Source organism: Podarcis pityusensis, assembly GCF_964106645.2.
Source record: "Podarcis pityusensis genome assembly, chromosome: 13".
NCBI lineage: Eukaryota > Metazoa > Chordata > Lepidosauria > Squamata > Lacertidae > Podarcis > Podarcis pityusensis.
Window position 1 is genome coordinate 8,628,693 of NC_138038.1, and position 18,057 is coordinate 8,646,749.

The 18,057-nt window shown below is 43.4% G+C and overlaps 1 protein-coding gene and 1 long non-coding RNA gene across 11 annotated transcripts in view; one reads left to right on the forward strand and one right to left on the reverse strand.

Moving 5' to 3' along the window:
* The window catches only part of SLC20A2 (solute carrier family 20 member 2), a 91,013-nt gene that overhangs the window by 11,017 nt on the left and 61,939 nt on the right, over positions 1 to 18,057 (reverse strand). For all 10 annotated transcript variants that reach the window (XR_013978553.1, XR_013978554.1, XM_080976751.1 and 7 more), the window contains exons 5-8: positions 15,501 to 15,597; positions 12,053 to 12,169; positions 11,155 to 11,358; positions 9,000 to 9,588 (exon numbers count right to left, since the gene is read on the reverse strand). Coding sequence is in view for 8 of the 10 variants with exons in the window: in XM_080976751.1 (XP_080832877.1) it covers positions 9,000 to 9,588; positions 11,155 to 11,358; positions 12,053 to 12,169; positions 15,501 to 15,597 (1,007 nt within the window). In the remaining 2 variants the exon portion in view is untranslated. The remainder of the gene's footprint in view (positions 1 to 8,999; positions 9,589 to 11,154; positions 11,359 to 12,052; positions 12,170 to 15,500; positions 15,598 to 18,057) is intronic.
* LOC308460639 lies at positions 6,253 to 14,617 on the forward strand. Its single transcript, XR_013978672.1, has 2 exons — positions 6,253 to 8,576; positions 12,245 to 14,617. It is a non-coding gene; the product is annotated as an uncharacterized lncRNA (long non-coding RNA).

An 18,057-nucleotide genomic window follows, 5' to 3' on the forward strand; every position in this document is an offset into this window, starting at 1 on the left:
TCTCTCCATGGTTTTCTTTTTCCTGTGACTGTATGTGTACATCTCAAAATGTAATGCGGTAAGCAAATGAGACACATATTTGGAAATACGGATATGATACACTCAAGAAAGTCAAGACTAGCTTCAGATTCCTATTGTGACTTGGTCACAAAACCTAGTTTCCTGCTAAACGAAACATGGGAAAACCACTATATTAACGAAATGTCTGACCAGCTTAGTGGTATAAAATCATGCTCCTGAAGGTATGCAATGGCAACTCACTTACTTGCCTAAATGTTTTTGAGCCTGGGAGCCAAAACTGGACATTTCAGAAGCACACCGATATGATCTAGTTTTCTCTCCCCAGGGCGGAGCTGAGCACATTTTTATTCTTTACCAAACAGAGATGGAAGTTCTATGTGACACGCACTTCCGAAGCACAAGCTCACAGCAAGAACACTGCAAGCCAAATATAGAATGAATAGGCCAATCATCCATGGCCCTGTGCAATAGTCTATGGCACTGATTTTGCTATCTGTTACCTAATACTAGGAAAGAATAGAAAGCCAGAATTGGTTACCAGAAGAAATACATAAAATACCCAGTACTAACAATCCAAGTTTAACGAATTAACAAGCCAAAGCTTTCTCAGGACGTTGGCAATGGAGAATGGAATGCACAGCCCAAGAACTGACAGCTAGATACAAGGACTAGCATTGGCTATATTTAGTCTAAGCACCTTGACAAAATACACAGCTGGAACAAGGGCAGTGGCACTGTCTGACATGGTGCATAACAAGAAGGCAAAGTCTAGAAGTTAATATTTTCTGAAAAATGGGAGCCCCAGCTTTCAGATGATATAAATCTTGGAACTTTGTGCCTGACACATTCCCTAGGAGTTAAAGGCAGTCGTCAACTTACCAAAAAAGAAAAAAGAAAAAACACTAACTGCCAACCAGAATGAAATCCTTAAACTCAAGTGACTCTTACGGCTCAGTAGGAAACAGGTTTATACTGCAATGGTGCAGAAAAAGGTTGTCAAGCAACTTTGTTTGCAGAGTCATAGAAATGTGGTGTTTCAAGAACAACTAAACCCCAATTGCAGTTGAGGTATCAGGGCCAAGGAGGTGGAGAAGAAATTTAATTTAAAACTCAGTGTTGTACAACCCGTCACTTACAATTTACCAGTGCCACCCAGCAAGCCAACAAACCCCTACCTAGAATGACTGCTTCCCCCTCTATGTTAAAAATACCCCAGGTTTTGACGAGCCCATATGTTTGGCACCAGTCACTGACCAAAGTAAAGAGCTCCTGGGATTATGTGCCTTCCCTACTCTTCTTCCATCAGGTACAAAATTGGCCTGGCCCAAACTAATGGCCATTTTAAATTTAAATGTCTGCTTTTGTTAATTTAAAAAAAAAATTCTTTAATTTTAGCTTTCTGAACTGCTCCCTCTTCCTTTTCCCTTGTATTTCTAGGCTCTTAAATGGTAAGATTTAATAAGACAGAGATCCACCTCATTCAGGAGTGCCTCCTTGTTTGTCACAGGGGTAAAATCCAGGCTCCAGGTCTGAAGGTGGAGCAAGAGGAGCTCTAGATGGATTTGGGGCTGCTTACGATAAAGATAGCAGCTCACAATAGCAGCCCTTCCCCTTGGACTGCCTCTGTAGGGTGCCATGACAAAAGTCAAGAAAAACTATTCCCTCTCTGAACTGCGGGCCTTTTAGATTTATATTTGCACAAACATTGTTTGCTACGAATGATCCAATTACCAGGCTTGAATTGAAACAGAACACTTATTTCCATTGTTTTCCAACAGCTTGCCTTTTGACCCTACCATCTTTCTGCTAAATTAATCCTTTAAATACTCCACAATGGTGTTATTGTATATTGTAGGGACCTGAGTGGGGTGCAGTGCATCTCTATACGCTTTGTGCAAGCAGACGCAGCCCTCCTCCCCCCGGGAGACGTTTCTGTTGATGGATGCCTAGCTCTACCCAGTGCAAGAAGGAGAGAACAGATGCAGCTCACACAACAGGGTCCAACTGCAACATCACAATTTTTCAATTAGGAGTGAACGGCAGGCTTTCAGCTTCATGGAAGAAAGTAAAAGAAACTTGGGGACACGGTTTTAGCTCCACGAGACCCTCACCATGCCATGGTTACGTAAGATAAGCAGGGGGAAGAAATCCAAGAATATAAAGACAGGTGGCTGGCTATACGCTCTGTACGACCAAGAAAACCAAGTCAAAGAACACACATGTACTCTCAAGTTAGCCTGTGGAGCCTACTTTACAAAACAGATAGCGTGCCCTTTGCTGCTGTGTATAGCTAGGGAGGGTCAGGAATAGCAGGCAGTCTTTCAAGCTACTTGCCCACAATGGCTATGTTATGCCTCCACAGTTGGAAACAGCAATGTTTCCAATGCTGTAAACCACAGGAAGGGAGATTGCTCTTGTGCTCGGATGCTGCTTGCTGGTTTGCCACCAGCAACTGTTCAGCCACTATAAATACAGGATGCTGGACTAGATGATCCAGCAGGCTCTTGCTATGTCCTCACGACCAAGTTACTTGGTGCAGAACCCCCAATAAGCACCCACAAAATACAATCTGAAAGCTACTGTTCTATTTCCAAAGAACAGAGCAAATGTTGGAAGAGCCAGTGCCCAATGAATAAAACACACAACCAAAGGAACGCCAGCACCCAGGCAGGGCAGTCATCAGCCTTGATGGCTGTGGAAATAAAGAGGCTTGAGTTATTCGGGGGAATTCATCAGGTCAGGCTGCCTCCACCACAGGTATCAACTTGCCACCTGATTCATAAAGTGAATAAGCCTTCCAGTTGGCAGCTGTGTTCCTAGCTGCATGGTGCTCAATGAAGAGTCTATTCCGGCATTTTAAATGTCGTGGGTGGTATAGAGAAAGAAACCTAAACAGCACAAGTGAATGCAATCGCAGACGCAGAACACACCACGCAAAATCAATCATTCTCAAAACGTTGGCAGTGTTACAACAGAGTACCCACTGGGTGTTCAAATTAATGCTCAGTGGGAAACTATTAAAAAGGTGCTGTGGAAATCTGATCGCTTCTGGCTCACCGCTGACGTTATGTAAGGGTAGGGTAGGGTAGGGTAAGGTGCCAAGGATGAGGAATGTCTCAAACTGGGACCTCCAACCATAACTCTTCAGTGCCTTACCTCCTGCATCTCCTGCCAGCCAGGCAATCCCAATTTTGTGGTTCAAGGCTGCTCTCTTGGCTGCAGTACTTATCTGAGTGTTGTCAGCTGACCCCACAGCCTTAACAAAAACACACAACTTTCCAGCAGAATCAGCTGCAAATCGTCACTGTCCTGTCCTTTTCCCATGCTACCCCGCCTGCCTGATCTAGTATGTGACCTCCAACCTATCCAGGTCTCCTGTTGCTAGACCAGGGCCAGTCCAAGACAAGATGCCTCCCCCCTGGAAAAAAAAATCATGTACAGAAGTCAACCAGACATGCAGTTGGATCCAATTTAAAACTGGCAATGGAACTGGGTCTTCCACAACACCCAAGGGCAGCAGGTTAGCGGAGGAAGTGCTGGGCAGGCCGCAGGGCACACATAGCTCTATCCTCAAACATCTCACCACTGTTCCCTTACTGCTCCACCTGGTGCCTGCTCCCATCCACCCACGAAAAATGCTGTAATGCTGCAGCGCTAGTGCCTACATGTGTCACGTGAACAAAGCAACACATAAGCATTACGTACTGGAGTGTGTGGCCTGGGCTGAAAGCCTCTGCTTGCTTGCTTGGCCAGGGGTCTCTCTTGACAGGACGGTCTGCAATGTTTCGAGTAAGGCACACAGGTCTATATAACTGTACGCACTGGCCACATTTGGAATACAGCACGTACAAGCTCTGGTTATCTCATGTCAAAAAGGATATTGTAGAGCAGGAAACCAAACAGGAAAGCAAAGCCAATGTGACTCAGAGATCTTCCCTACAAGACTTAGGAGCTGGAAAACCTTTTGAGTCCATCAGTCGCATTCCCTTCCAGGCAACCTATGGAGTTGCCTCCGTAGAGTAAACTGGTTTCTACAAAGCCATGCAATCCTGACTGCTCTCCATTTCAGGCAAGCAAGGGCCATTATCGGAGTTTGAAGGCATAAATTCCAGCCAGGAACAGGCACTCAAGGAAGGTGGGAAGGCTGGGGAGGGTGTGGCATAGACTGAGCTCCAAGTGCCAGGCAGAAAGGCCTGGAGGGCCACACACCCCTGGCATGTGGCTTTTTCTTTTAGGAAGAAGAGACAACTTGGAGTAGGGAAGGGACTTGATAGAGGCTTCTAAAACTGTGCATGGCACAGACACACACAAGTGAAGTTTGGGGAAATATTGGGGTTCTATCGGCTGCCTGAAACAGCCAACAGAATCCAGACACAAATTGTCACTCAAACAGGATGCTTATTCAGGCGTGGCTAGGCCGATGTGAAACAACCTCAACCAGCAGGTAGATGGAAGGCGGCACACCAAATACGAAAACTGCACAAGCATTTACACACTTACAAGCAAAGGGAAGCAAAGGGGTAGCAATGTCCATATACGGCAATACTTCCTTCTACCAGTTTCTTCCGGTTTAATCACGAGGCATAGCAACTCTCTTATCTTTTCCTCCTTCCTTTGCCCTAAACAGTTATGGCAATAGCTCTTGCATTCCGTCTTTCTGCATGGTTGTCTTGCAAATATAACCTTCACATTCCAGCCTCCACCTGCTCAGCCCTTCTCACACACATTTCAATTTTCATTCTGTAATTTCTCTGATGGAATAATTTATTTATTTTTTTGGTCTTCCACCACATTAAGAGCTCAGAATCAGCCAACAAACCTAATTTCCCATGCTTTCAGCGTAGAGAAAAGAAGCTGCTGGTTCACCCTGTGCTCCATTAACTTAGAAAGGACATTTTTATCTCTTTGTGTTTTTATCAGAAAAAGCAGGGGAAATTAAGATATCACTGGGACAATCCTTGAGGGAAGTTAAGAGGCTGAGCTGCAGCCACCTGGAGGAAGCAGCGCTGTGATATATGCAAATCCAGCCTGAAGAGGGCTTGGCTTGCAACAGGCACAATTCCAGTTGAAAATAAAGCCACAATTCATCACACTGGAACACAATTCAGGTCCATAAAACTGTGGAGCAGATTATAAATAGCAAAGAAAGAGGAAGCCAGCAACCAGCCCACATCAAGGAGCATGCAGGAGGAATGCTCAGCACTCCCCATCCCCACCCGCCAATCTGACAATGACCCATGGAGAACTGCCATTCCAATGGCACCTTCAGCCAAACTACACAGCTTACGGGCACAATTGGAATGAGAATGATAACACCAAAGGTGGAAGAAGAAAAATATTTCCAGTGTTCAAATGAGGCCAGAATTATTAACCTCCTGTTGCAGAGGCCAGACTGTGGCTGAGAGAGAGTGATTTACTCAATGAGTGCGTGTCGGCTTAAATTTGAACCTGTGACTTTTTGGCTCCCATTCCTAGCCACTGTGCTACACCAGATGTTCCTCCTCTCTGTGAACCTTCAGAGCAGGGATTGTCAACCTGGTCCTTACCACCCACTAGTGGGCGTTTCAGGATTCTAGGTGGACGGTAGGGGGTTCTCCGGCACAAGCTGAATCCTCCTTCCATCGAGCACTGGTGGGCGTTAAAGATCAAGAAAGATGCATTAGTGGGCGGTAGGCATAAAAAGGTTGACTACCCCTGCTTTAGAGGCAAGCCTTATTTGTGCACAATATGCCTAAATCAAAAAATTGCTTCAAGCACTCACTGATGTCAACAAATGCTTTACTACAATATTAAATCTCCACTCATTTCAGAATTGGTTCTATTTTCAAGCTTAAATGCTCTTGGGCATACGGTTGTTGCATTAATACATAATACATACAAATGTATATAAATGCTCCATAGCATTATGCAAAAGTATATCGCACAGAAGTACAGATCCTGCTTCTTCTTCACATCTTTTATGTTTATATTGTAATTGGACCAAGTTGACATTTTTGTGCACTGCTATAGAGCTATTCATGTGGTTCTCTTTTGTGATGGCAGTTTTTAGCCAAAGCTCACCCATTCCATTGACAGTAGCATCTTCACTTTTACATAATACCTGACATATTTCATTCTTGTTTATATCCCATTGTGTTGAATATGTTTTAATAATGCAATGCCTTTGAGCACTGCATTACGTTTCCATTAAATGTTGAACTATACGAAACAGTGTATTTGAATTTATTTATCAGCTGTACCTCGGGTTAAGAACGTAATTCGTTCTGGAGGTCTGTTCTTAACCTGAAACTGTTCTTAACCTGAGATACCACTTTAGCTAATGGGGCCTCCTGCTGCCGCTGCACCATTTCTGTTCTCATCCTGAAGCAAAGTTCTTAACCCAAGGTACTATTTCTGGGTTAGTGGAGTCTGTAACCTGAAGCGTCTGTAACCCGAGGTACCACTGTATTAAAAATAGGCAATGAAAGGCCAGCCGTACAACTGGCCTTTGCTTTTGGCTGCTATTTTTACGTTAAATAATTAACAGGGCACCTGACCATAAAACACTAAACTTCATTGCCATGCCAAATAACTTGGGAGTGTTCCTTTACAAAGAAAGAGTAAACACTGTATAATTAACCCAGGAAGTGCCTACTCTCCAGTTAAGAACTTGGTTACAGTTCATGCTCACAGGGATTTGAATCCCACAGCTGATTTCCCATCCGTGGCCTCATTGTTTATCTGGACTCACTCAATGAGCGAGTGCCAAAACAAAGCAAGTTTCTATGCTCCTATCTGCTACTGACATGGATCCAGGCAGGACAACCTCTCCGATGGCCCCAACTTCCGCAGTGGGACTTCGGATATCATCTCTTAGCTTAATAAGTTAAGAGATGGGTATGTTTCTTGGCCACACGCACAGACAGCCCTTTAAGCTCTTCCTTTTGGCAGGCGAGTGACCACAAAGTCTTCAATGAACTACAGCACTGTTGAGGAACCTTGTTCAGCTGGAGGCCACATTCCCTTCTGCAGGCAGGGCCAGAGACAAAAGTGAGTGTAGCAGCACCTGTACATGTTACCTTTGTACAGTGAGCTAGTTTCTACACATGCTCACACACCCCTTTTCTATGCAATATCACAGCTGACGGACACATTCCAACCAGGCAAAAGCGTTCAAGGGAGATGCAAAGCAGGGCTTGCAAGAGGGGGTGGGACTCTGGGCTGAGTCTTGAGTGCCACACAGAGAGGCTTGGAGGGCAGCATACAGACTCAAGTCTAACGTTTCGAAACCTTGAACTATAGCTTGCCATTTTGCCCATACTAGGAAACCATGCTTTGAAGTTGTGGTTCAATGCCCTGGCTTGCTCCAAAGTTGTTAACCAGCTCAGACGCCATACTCAATTGAAGGTTTCCTGGTTTATTTGCTTGCTGAATGTGGAGCGACGTGGCTGTCTGTGAAGCCAAGAAGGCTCATTCATAGCTCAGCTTATTAATCTGATATATGATCAAGCACAGGAAGTTCTAAAAAGCTGTAAGACACTGCGGTGAGCCAGAAGTGGCAAATGGGTGCGTATAAAAATCAATGGGATATGATTACAGATACCCAAAACTGGCCCAATAAAGGCAAGCCTGTTGTACAAGCTATGCTTTATTAAAAACAGAATGGATTTGTGGGGAGTGCAAGAAGCAACCTCTTATATTACAGCAGGCTATTTGTTTACAGTAGCTGCTTTTTGTTTCTATGCACAATACAACTAAGCCTGCCTAGGAGGTTATTTTCCAAGGCACTGGACTGACAAGTGCCTTGCAACCTTCTCCTAATTTATGAATAAGAAACTCGCCAGCAACTTGGTAAAACTTGCTGAAAATGTACTGTGTTTTTCCATGTATAACACGCTCCCATGTATAACACAACCCCTATTTTTTGGGACTCCAAATTTAAAAAATGGGGGGAGATTGCCCAGACTTGTTGAGCATATCCGCCTGACCGCAGCTGCCATTCGCACACCTCACAGAAGACAACAATCATCTGCCTGATCGCCACCAACAGCCACAAATCGCCCACCCAATTGCCGCAACAACAGCCAATTCCAAACAGCCCTTGGAGCATACATCAATCACCCACCCAATCACTGCCATATATCTCCTACTCGCGGCTGCGAACAATCGCCCATCCCCTCTATGCACTACCCGTGTATTAAAAAAATATATAAAGGACCCCTGACAGTTAAGTCCAGTCGCAGACGACTCTGGGGTTGCGGCGCTCATCTCGCTTTACAGGCCGAGGGAGCTGGCGTTTGTCCGCAGACAGTTTTTCTGGGTCATGTGGCCAGCATGACTAAGCCGCTTCTGGCGAAACCAGAGCAGCGCACAGAAACGCCGTTTACCTTCCCACCGGAGCGGTACCTATTTATCTACTTGCACTTTTTGGTGTGCTTTTTGGCAGGAGCTGGGACAGAGCAACGGGAGCTCACCCCCATCGCGGGGATTCGAACCACCGACCTTCTGATCAGCAAACCCAAGAGGCTCAGTGGTTTAGACCACAGCGCCACCCGTGTCCCCTACCCGTGTATAAGGTAACCCCAAATTTTTTAACAATATTTTTAATTTTTTTAAAAAACCCTCATCTTATACACAGAAAAATACAGTAGTCAGCAAACAGAGCTGTTAAATTCTAGCTAGACCTGTACACAAGCAATATGGCACCAAGAGGGAAGATGAAATCCAGTGTAAAGCCAACAAAAATTGTTCAGACTTGGAGCCCTCAATCTCAGACAGGTGTTTTCATTTCTGTATTTGTTTTTCACACAAATGGAAGTTTTACGCACAGTGTGAAGATACAGCCATAGATGCAGGAACTTTTTGAGCAATGCCTGCTTTTAAAGCAGATCAGCATCACTAAGATTCTGCAGCAGATTTTACCTGGTTGGACTGCTGGAGCAAACAAAAGAACTTTTAAATGATGACATCGTTCACATATGCAAGCTCGCCTCACTTACCTGACATCATTGCCCCCATGAGCAAACGATCCAAAGCAAGCTGTGAGGATCTGGAGAAAGTGAAAAAGCAGGTGAACCTGTGAGGAGTCCCTCTCATCTCTCTCATCCTCTGCGGGGTCTTCAGGGGGGTGGCTAGGATCTACTAACTCAGATGCCAGCTTCATCTCCACACCACCTTCGTCAGCTTCAATTTCTGCTTCTGCCACGGCGTTGCAGTAGCTGGAGTAGCTGTCGTAACGAACCCTCTTTTTGGAATAGGAAACCGTGTCTGTAACTAGCTTTTCGCTATCTTCTGGGGTTGACGTATCAGCCGCCTTGAAGGACGAATGCACTGGCATCCCACAGATGGCAGCTGTGTAGCAAGTGTAACTATTGTTACGCCGCAGCAGTTTGTAGTTGTTTTCTTGCGTAGGCCGGTTGTCGCTGCCTCTGTCCAGGTGTATTTTGTGCAGTAAGTCTTTGTACAATCCCGAGTCTTTGTGCACAGTGTGATACACATGAATATCACTCTTCATGTGGCCGTCAAAATTAAAGGTGCCGTTGGAAATTGGAGATTTCACCATACTCTGTGTCATTGAAAATGCTCTTCCTAAAACAGCAAAGAAAAGTATTTTTTTCCCCAGAGGAAGCTAAAGACCTAAAGGCAACAGAACAGTGAAACTCCAAAGAAATATCACTCTTTTTAAAAAAAAAATCATTTGTATGAGCATTTGTGCTCCATCAGAGCATATTTGCTGCTCCAAGTCCATTTTCTGGTGACCAAATTGGTCAGAGATATGTAGAGAGAGAACACAAGAATATTCAGTGGAATCCACGCTAGTCAAAGAGTTGGAAAATGGCATTCAGGCATGATCAAGCCAAGTACTTTGTTGCTTGGGAGACAGACTGAGGCTCTTTCCTCGCCAATTGCCAACCCCTTCTCTTCTTGGACTGCAGAATCAGCCAGCCACTCTGGGTTAAATGTCAGAAGAAAGAAACACTTCTATTGGCCTGTTGTAGGGGAGGGGGGTAGCCACCCACCTTTCCCCAATTGATTTATCCTCCCCAATTTCTCTTGTCTTTACCTTCAGATTATAAATCTGCAGGCAGGAACCATGTTATTTCAAATTACCAATTTAGGTGTAATAATAACATAAATAACTGCATATGGAGAGCCATTGCAGCGTAGCGGTTAGAGTGTTGGACTAGGACCTTGGGAGACCAGGGTTCAAATTCCCAGTCAGCTATGAAGCTCACTGGGTGACCTTGGGCCAATCACTACCTCTCAGCCTAACCTACCTCACAAGGCTGTTGTGATGATTAAATGAGGGGGGGACACCATATATACCACCTTGAGCTCATTAAAGGAAAGGGTGGGGAATAAATGCAATTAATATTCATTCATTCATTCATTCATTCATTCCTGTTCAGCTACTAGAGTAAAATACCGTATTTTTTGCTCCATAAGACTCACTTTTTCCCTCCTAAAAAGGGGAAATGTGTGGGCGTTTTATGGAGCGAATGCAGGCTGTGCAGCTATCCCAGAAGCCAGAACAGCAAGAGGGATTGCTGCTTTCACTGCGCAGTGATCCCTCTTGCTGTTCTGGCTTCTGAGATTCAGAGTATTTTTTTCTTGTTTTCCTCCTCCAAAAACTAGGTGCATCTTGTGGTCTGGTGCGTCTTATAGAGCAAAAAATACGGTACTCTCGGTCTTTGAAAACAAAGACATAGACATAGACTTGTCTATTGGTGAAACATAGTTCAAATATCTCAAATATTAAAGCGCCATTTAAAAATTCAGCCAAAATATTATGTCATTTCTATTGTTCATTACCAGTATATCAGAAATTGATATGACAGCAGCCTTAAATGCATCATCCACTAAAAGAAACTGTGGGAAAGGAACAGGTAGCTGTTTGAGAAGACCATACACAATTACACAGTGTAGCATACAACTGTGTGTTGTTCTTTAAAAAACTGTTATGCACAAGCACCCAGAAAAAGAGCATGAGCAATTATCCAAAAAAGAAAACCACATACTCTCTCTTTTTATTCACCCTGTACAGCAAAAAAGTTGGGATGGGAAGGGGTTTTGCACAGAAGAGAACTGCCCACTAGATATCAGGAGGCAGCAACACAAAAACAGAAAATAATTTATGTGCTCTTGGTTTCTCACCATATGGCACACGTGGATGGCTTCCATTTGCTATATTATCCGATACACCAGCCTCTTCTGTTCCAGAGGCAGTAAGAGGAATAGTACTTTCATCGTTTGCTTTGGCACCAGGAAGTTCTTTAAAGACAGGTGTATCCTCATCTTGTATTTTGTCAAGGCTTTCGTCAGATATCTTTGATAATGCCCCTTCTTTCTTTAACCGACCTAAGGAAAACACGGAGCTTTTATAAGGATGGGTTAATTATCCACTCAACAGAAATAACTAGTATCACTTAAATAAATGCACTGACTGCTTTCCTCTTTTGTCAAGAAACCCAGAAAGTTGCCCACATCTGTAAGATTAAACTCCCTCCAGAGACCAAGAAAACAGAACATTTGCTTCCACCTACACATCAATCTAATTTAGATCACTAAATCTTAAATTTTTGTTCTATGCTTCCTTGAGCTCAAAGCAGCCTAGCTGTTAGATAAATAAAATACTCTGGCTGGGACACGAAGTACTACACGAGAAGTCTAAAGCTACCTTGGCTGAATGGGATTTCTGTTTCTCATGTATCATTCCCCCCATTTGTCACACAGTAAGTAATTTTTGGAAACAAGTTAAGTTTCAAAGGTATTTAAGATACAAAATAGGAATCTCCTGGGGGTTTTTTGTTTGTGTTTTTGTTTTTAAGTATGAAGCCACAGTGAGCTTTCATCTTTGGAACATGGCCTGCATTTTAAAAACACAACAACTAAAAACCAAAATGTCATGCTATGCAAGACATAAAAAGGTCACCTGTCGCAGTTATATTTAAAGCATCATCACTATTCTAGAAAACACACTGGAAAGGTATTTCCTCAGACATGGGATTTAACATTACACACATTTTGACCTCCCCCACCCCCAAAGACATACTTGCTATTTTTCTTTTCATCCACGGACACACAAATATCCAGACTAAGATAGCGAATATTACTGATACACCAATTGATATCAGCACTATTGCCCACATAGGAAGAACGATTCCTAGGACTGAAAAAAGAAACAAAATTACATCCTTCCACATTGGTTTTCTAACATTTACCATAACATATTTTTTTCCCCCAGTGATGTGACTTCACACCAGCACACCAGGCCCATCAACGTGCCTCTTTCGAACCTATTTGTTTGGGTTGTGTGTCAGCCTTTGTGGAACAGACTCAAGTGCATCCATCAAAAATGACTGGAGTACTGTCCCCAAAGTGTCAGACCACAGAGCAGAAGAATTTGTCAGCACGCTCACAAAATGTCAGGAACTCCTGAGGGTTCCCTGCTGCTTGAATTAGTGCATTACCATCAATGCACACAAGTTCTGAACCTCATGTAGGGTTATCTACACCAATAGCCTGCTTTTGGCGTGGTGCTCATCTGTTCTCCAACCTTCACAAGCAACAGTGAAACAGAGAATCTGTATTCCATCTAGACATCATAACATCTGGATCATTTGGTAAGCACCTTTAAACAAGTCTCTGCGTGTATGCAGTCTCTGAAAACATCAGCCGTGATCATTTTCTTTATGTTCTGCTGTGTCAGAACCTTTGACAATATACAACGGAGCAAAAGTTTTATAAAGTTATTTTCCCCCCAGTGGATCATGAGATAGGAGTTGCCCTGATGAATCAAACCTTCATATTAATCTCTGATAAGATGTATGTTGAACCGTCTAGAAATTCCTACAGAAAAAAAGAAATGAAATGATGTCTTGCAATTTCTATCCATCGGTCATTAGCCCTCAGCAAATTAATGGGAACATCATCTGTTGCCACAATTGTTGTCAGGGAGACCAGAAGTATGTTGCTACTGTCAGGTTCTGTGACTTCTGTAGGTACTATTCTGAATGCACTGAACCTCTTGAACTGTTCTATGGCTTTTAAAAACATCATCTGAATCATGCATCAGTCATGCAGAGAGATTAACAGACTATGAATACGGCTTTGTCGTCATCATCTTCTAGGCTGAAGAGATGTTTCTTAATCCTGTGAGATGCATTATCACTCTGACCATGTCATAGGAAACTGAATTCCTTGCTTCTCTACTTTGTGCAATGCCAATGATTCTGTTGTGCATGTTGCAGGGTTTTTTTATAAATTCTGTTACACGTTCTGCATAATTTATTTATTTTTAAATTGTTTCACCCCAAAATTTCAAGCAGTGACCTCCTGGCTCTGTACGCTCAAGTCCTTTCAAGTCAGCTAAGTGAACAAGGCCTTACCGAACATATTTTGCATTTTTGAGGATTGTAAGCCATGAAGTGATGTATGGAAGTGAGAGCTGGACCATAAAGAAGGCTGATCGCCAAAGAATTGATGCTTTTGAATTATGGTGCTGGAGGAAACTCTTGAGAGTCCCATGGACTGCAAGAAGATCAAACCTATCCATTCTTAAGGAAATCAGCCCTGAGTGCTCACTGGAAGGACAGATCGTGAAGCTGAGGCTCCAATACTTTGGCCACCTCATGAGAAGAGAAGACCCCCTGGAAAAGACCCTGATGTTGGAAAAGATGGAGGGCACAAGGAGAAGGGGACAACAGAGGACGAGATGGCTGGACAGTGTTCTCGAAGCTACCAGCATGAGTTTGACCAAACTGCGGGAGGCAGTGGAAGACAGGAGTGTCTGGCGTGCTCTGGTACATGGGGACACGAAGAGTTGGACATGACTAAATGACTAAACAACAACAAGCTATGGAAGCAAAGTGGCAAATGTATTCAAATGCAGTACCCAATTGCCACCATCCCTTTCCATTCTTATTAAGTCCATCAAGATCTTTATCACTCTCATGTAAGCTGCCCAAATCACAAGGGTTTGAGTTGCCACTGTGTTCAGCACTGAAGTTCACTATGGCATCTCTACATTTCTGTTCATTTGAAAAAGGGGTATGAGGCTTTCCACCCCACCGTAAAGGTCATCTCCTTTGGCTTGACCTCTACACCAAGAAAACATCTATTATACTCTGTGGCAGTTTTTTTAAAAGAATTTCCACATAGAGCTCATGATGATTGCTCACCAGCTATGACTCCAACATGGGCCATTGAATTTGCCATACTGCTGCATGTATAATTATCTGCCTTCCGTCATAGCATGCATACTCTTAAATACCTACAGGCCCAATTCTGTACACAGGTCATGCAAGCCAGCACTGTCAATTGACAGGAGATGTAATGTGGTTTTAATTGGTAAAAACAGCATGGGAGTCCAAAGCCACGGGCATAATTTCTGGTGCTTTTGTCATTGGAGTCCTCACAGTACTTCATCCATGATATACAAACCAGCAATTGTTAAGCACAGCTCCTTTCCTTGAGTCTGATACATAATATGTTGAAATCGAGTCAGTACTTTCATTTCATTGGGAATGGCAGCTGCCCATATCTTTTGTCACTCTACATACAACTGATCTGGTACAGCTGCCTATTTTTAACACACCAATAAAATCAAAAAAATAAATGACATGGTGGTACTTGTGATACAAGTAAAAGCACAAGATTTTAAATCCAAGTCATTTCCTCTGTAACTCAGGACACATGGACACACATGCTCCTTGCTCAAGAGACTGGTAATATTATAAACACATGGGCAGAGCACTGTGCATCAGATTGGGACAATCTGCTATTGCTACTAAACTGCATCTGGTGTTAACCGTAAAACTAAAGCAATAACAGCTTGTGCCACTTTACAAGTTCAACATAATACAGGACAGTGGTGTGTTGCCTGGTTCTACTGATCACAAAAAATAAAAAGTAAGGAGGATGCATTTTATTCAGCTACCCTTTATTAGCAAATGTGCATATTTAGAACATGGAAGTTTCAGCTTTCGACAGAAACAAAATCAGAGCAACTTTGGACATTAAACTTTGGTATGTGCCTAAGGTTTTTTAAGTGGCATATCAAGTGCTACAAATATGTGTCTTGAAACATGCACATCATGCAAGCACACTTGTCAAGAGACTGTGGCTGGCTGTGAATCCATGTGGGTTTTACTCTTGGTGGTAAATCCTGCGCAGCAAACACATGATGTGCAAAGTGGCCCTCACAGATCTACAATGGCTTAGGTGAAAACACGCTAGTTTGTCTTGCTTTTCCAGGAACTGCTGTCTGAATGTGTTCCTTCTTTTACGGAAAGCAAAACCAGCCTTGTCAGTTGTAACATTTATCAACTCTTTTTGTCCTTTACCAATCATCCAGCATCCAGAATGATATTCAGAAGTCCCAAAATTTCCCTATGAATTATTACATTTGGTAATTTTTGAAGCCTTTGTTCTTCTTCATAGAGTGTTTGACTACAGCCGGCATGTAACATAGTGGACATCGTAAGTCAAATAATACTCACCAGGGGCACCTGTATACATTATAGAGAATACATTAATTGTTATTGTAGCAGCGTAGAAGACTGGAAGGGCTCGAAGACCATTGGGCACAGGGTCTTCCTGTATAAAGAATAAAAGAAGATAAAATATCACAGCTTTGGAGATACTGCATTAGATACAGTCAGTCAAAAAATTCAACTCACTCCAAATGAGGAGGCCCTGAATATTTATTTGCTAGCAAAAATCCAGCCTTTATTACCCAAATATGTCACAAAGCTAAAAAGAAAAATGTGGCTTCTGAATTCTGGAATCAGCCCCAGATTAAAAAATAAGGACAGACAACAGCAAACGTCTGGATGAGTTAAAACTGTAAGAGGCACCTTCAGCTGGTTCTGTTGTCCGCACTGTAAGAGGCAACAACGCCCAAACAAATATTGTCACAGACACACAGAAACACAACTGTCACCCTGTTGCTAGACAGGGCCCCTATTTCCATGAGTAAGAAACAATTGTGAAAATGGTTGCACTAGATCCTGGGGACGGAGTACAGACAGATTTCTAGGCAGACAGGATCTGACAGTCTGAGTTATATCCCTTATGAGTCTGTTCTGTTCCCTAGTCTGTCATTCCCTCTCACTGGCTTGCCCATTCAGAGACACACACAGTTTTAGGAGTGTAGAAAATTATCTTATTAGGAGATAGAAAGATTAAAGCACTTTGCCTCCCTAGGGAGAATTGGCAGGAAAGGGAAATTATCAGGAGGTCTACGAGCTTTACCCTTCCTTGCCTCATAAGCAAGGGAGTGTTTTGATTAGAGCCGGAGGCAGGCTGCCAAACTACATATCAGTATCACGGCAAAACAGAAATCTATGTTCACTGTCCTTATGCAGTAATTGCTGGGAGGAGTGGAACCACAAAGAATAAATGCTTCTCTGGGGCTGGTCTCCAAAAACTTTCAGTATCCCTACATGCACCATCCTATCCCTTGCTTTCCTCCAGGTTTGATGGTAAAAACACAGGCTGCCAGGAAACCACCTCTCTTTTTAATGAATTTGTTTAACTGGAAGTTCAAGCAAGCAAGCAAAATAGCCCTAAGGGAAGGACCATAAGCTCATTGGCAGAGTATCTGTTTGCATGAAGAACGTATCAGGTTCAATACCTAATGGTCTGGCTCAGTATGGTGGTTCCCTGTGCTCCTAAAAGAGACATATTTTTTATTCCAATTGAAGTTGGCTTGTTTCATTCCAGCCGCAGTTAAGATTAACCACAGGTTCCAATGAAATGAACCATGGGAGAAAACGTTGTTTAGCTCCTCATGGGTGAGCACAGTCACTGGATACTGGATCTGTCCACCATATGAAGTCTTCATTTAAAAATTAATTGCACTGAAACTTTAAACCTCGAGGGACTTTGAAATAAACACTTAATGTTGCCTCCCTATATACATGAAAATGCAAGGCTATCAACAATCAGCCTTCACTGGAGGGTTTGTAGTGTACAGGCGTCCCCCGCCCCACTTATGTGGGGGTTACGTTCCAGGGCCCCGTGCGCGTAAGTAGAAATTGCGTAAGTGGGAAGCACCCTCTTAAAAGCCTCTTCCTACTCTTCAGCTCGCTCTCTCTACACAACTCTCACTTCAACTAGAATTGAAGATCCAGAGCCACCTGGAGTCTGGAGAATGTGCAGAAATGCAGCCACTGCTGCTGCGCTACCGCACGTGTCAGCTGCTAGGCGGGGAGGCTGAGCAGTGGAAACAAAAGCCCTGCTGCGCCTCCAGTCTCTTTGGGAGTGCCTCCACCCTCACGGAAATCCTCTTTGGGCTCTGGAGAGGGTCTCCTTGCGAGCCACGAGGCCTCTCCCGTCGTTTCTTGGTTTGAATTTATTTATTTGTTTGTTTGGCTGGTTGTTTCCCAGCACCGTGGACATACATGATCGTGCATGAGTGGGGTGATGCCTATTATCATCACAACCCTCAATTTGAATGAAGTCATGGTGGCAGAAAGCAAAAGAGAGGACAGGTTTTTAAACAACTGCAGAAGTTTGAACAAAGGAAACTGGGGGTAGTGATTTTAAACAATGGCAGAGGTTTGAGCAGAGCGAGAAAAAGTGACAGGGGAGCTGGCAAATGCAGAGAATGGGGCACAGCTTCTAGTAATACAGTAAGATTTTCACCGGCATTTCTAAAGGTTGGAAGCAACTTTTTGAAATAGGGACTTTGTGTGGGTATAAGTAGCTATTGACAAAAAATGTTACAGGACATCAAAGTTGTGGATATCACAGGCAATCAGATCAGGGTTACAGAAAGAGGTTGCAATCCTTTGTTTTGATTTACTGAGTGGATAATTTCTGTTTACAGTTTCACAGCCTCTTATTCTGAAGCTTTGGCAATTTGAAAGGGGAGAGGAATGTTTTACAGGCATTGTAGCAGTGTTCCACTAAAATGGGTTGCATTTCAGTGCTGAAAGCACACACTGATCTCTGGATGCTTCAACGCTGCTAGACAGATGCCCACACCTAAAGCAACTCAGCAACAAATAGAACGGTTTCAGACTCTGAATTGTAGGTGCAGTTGATAAACTT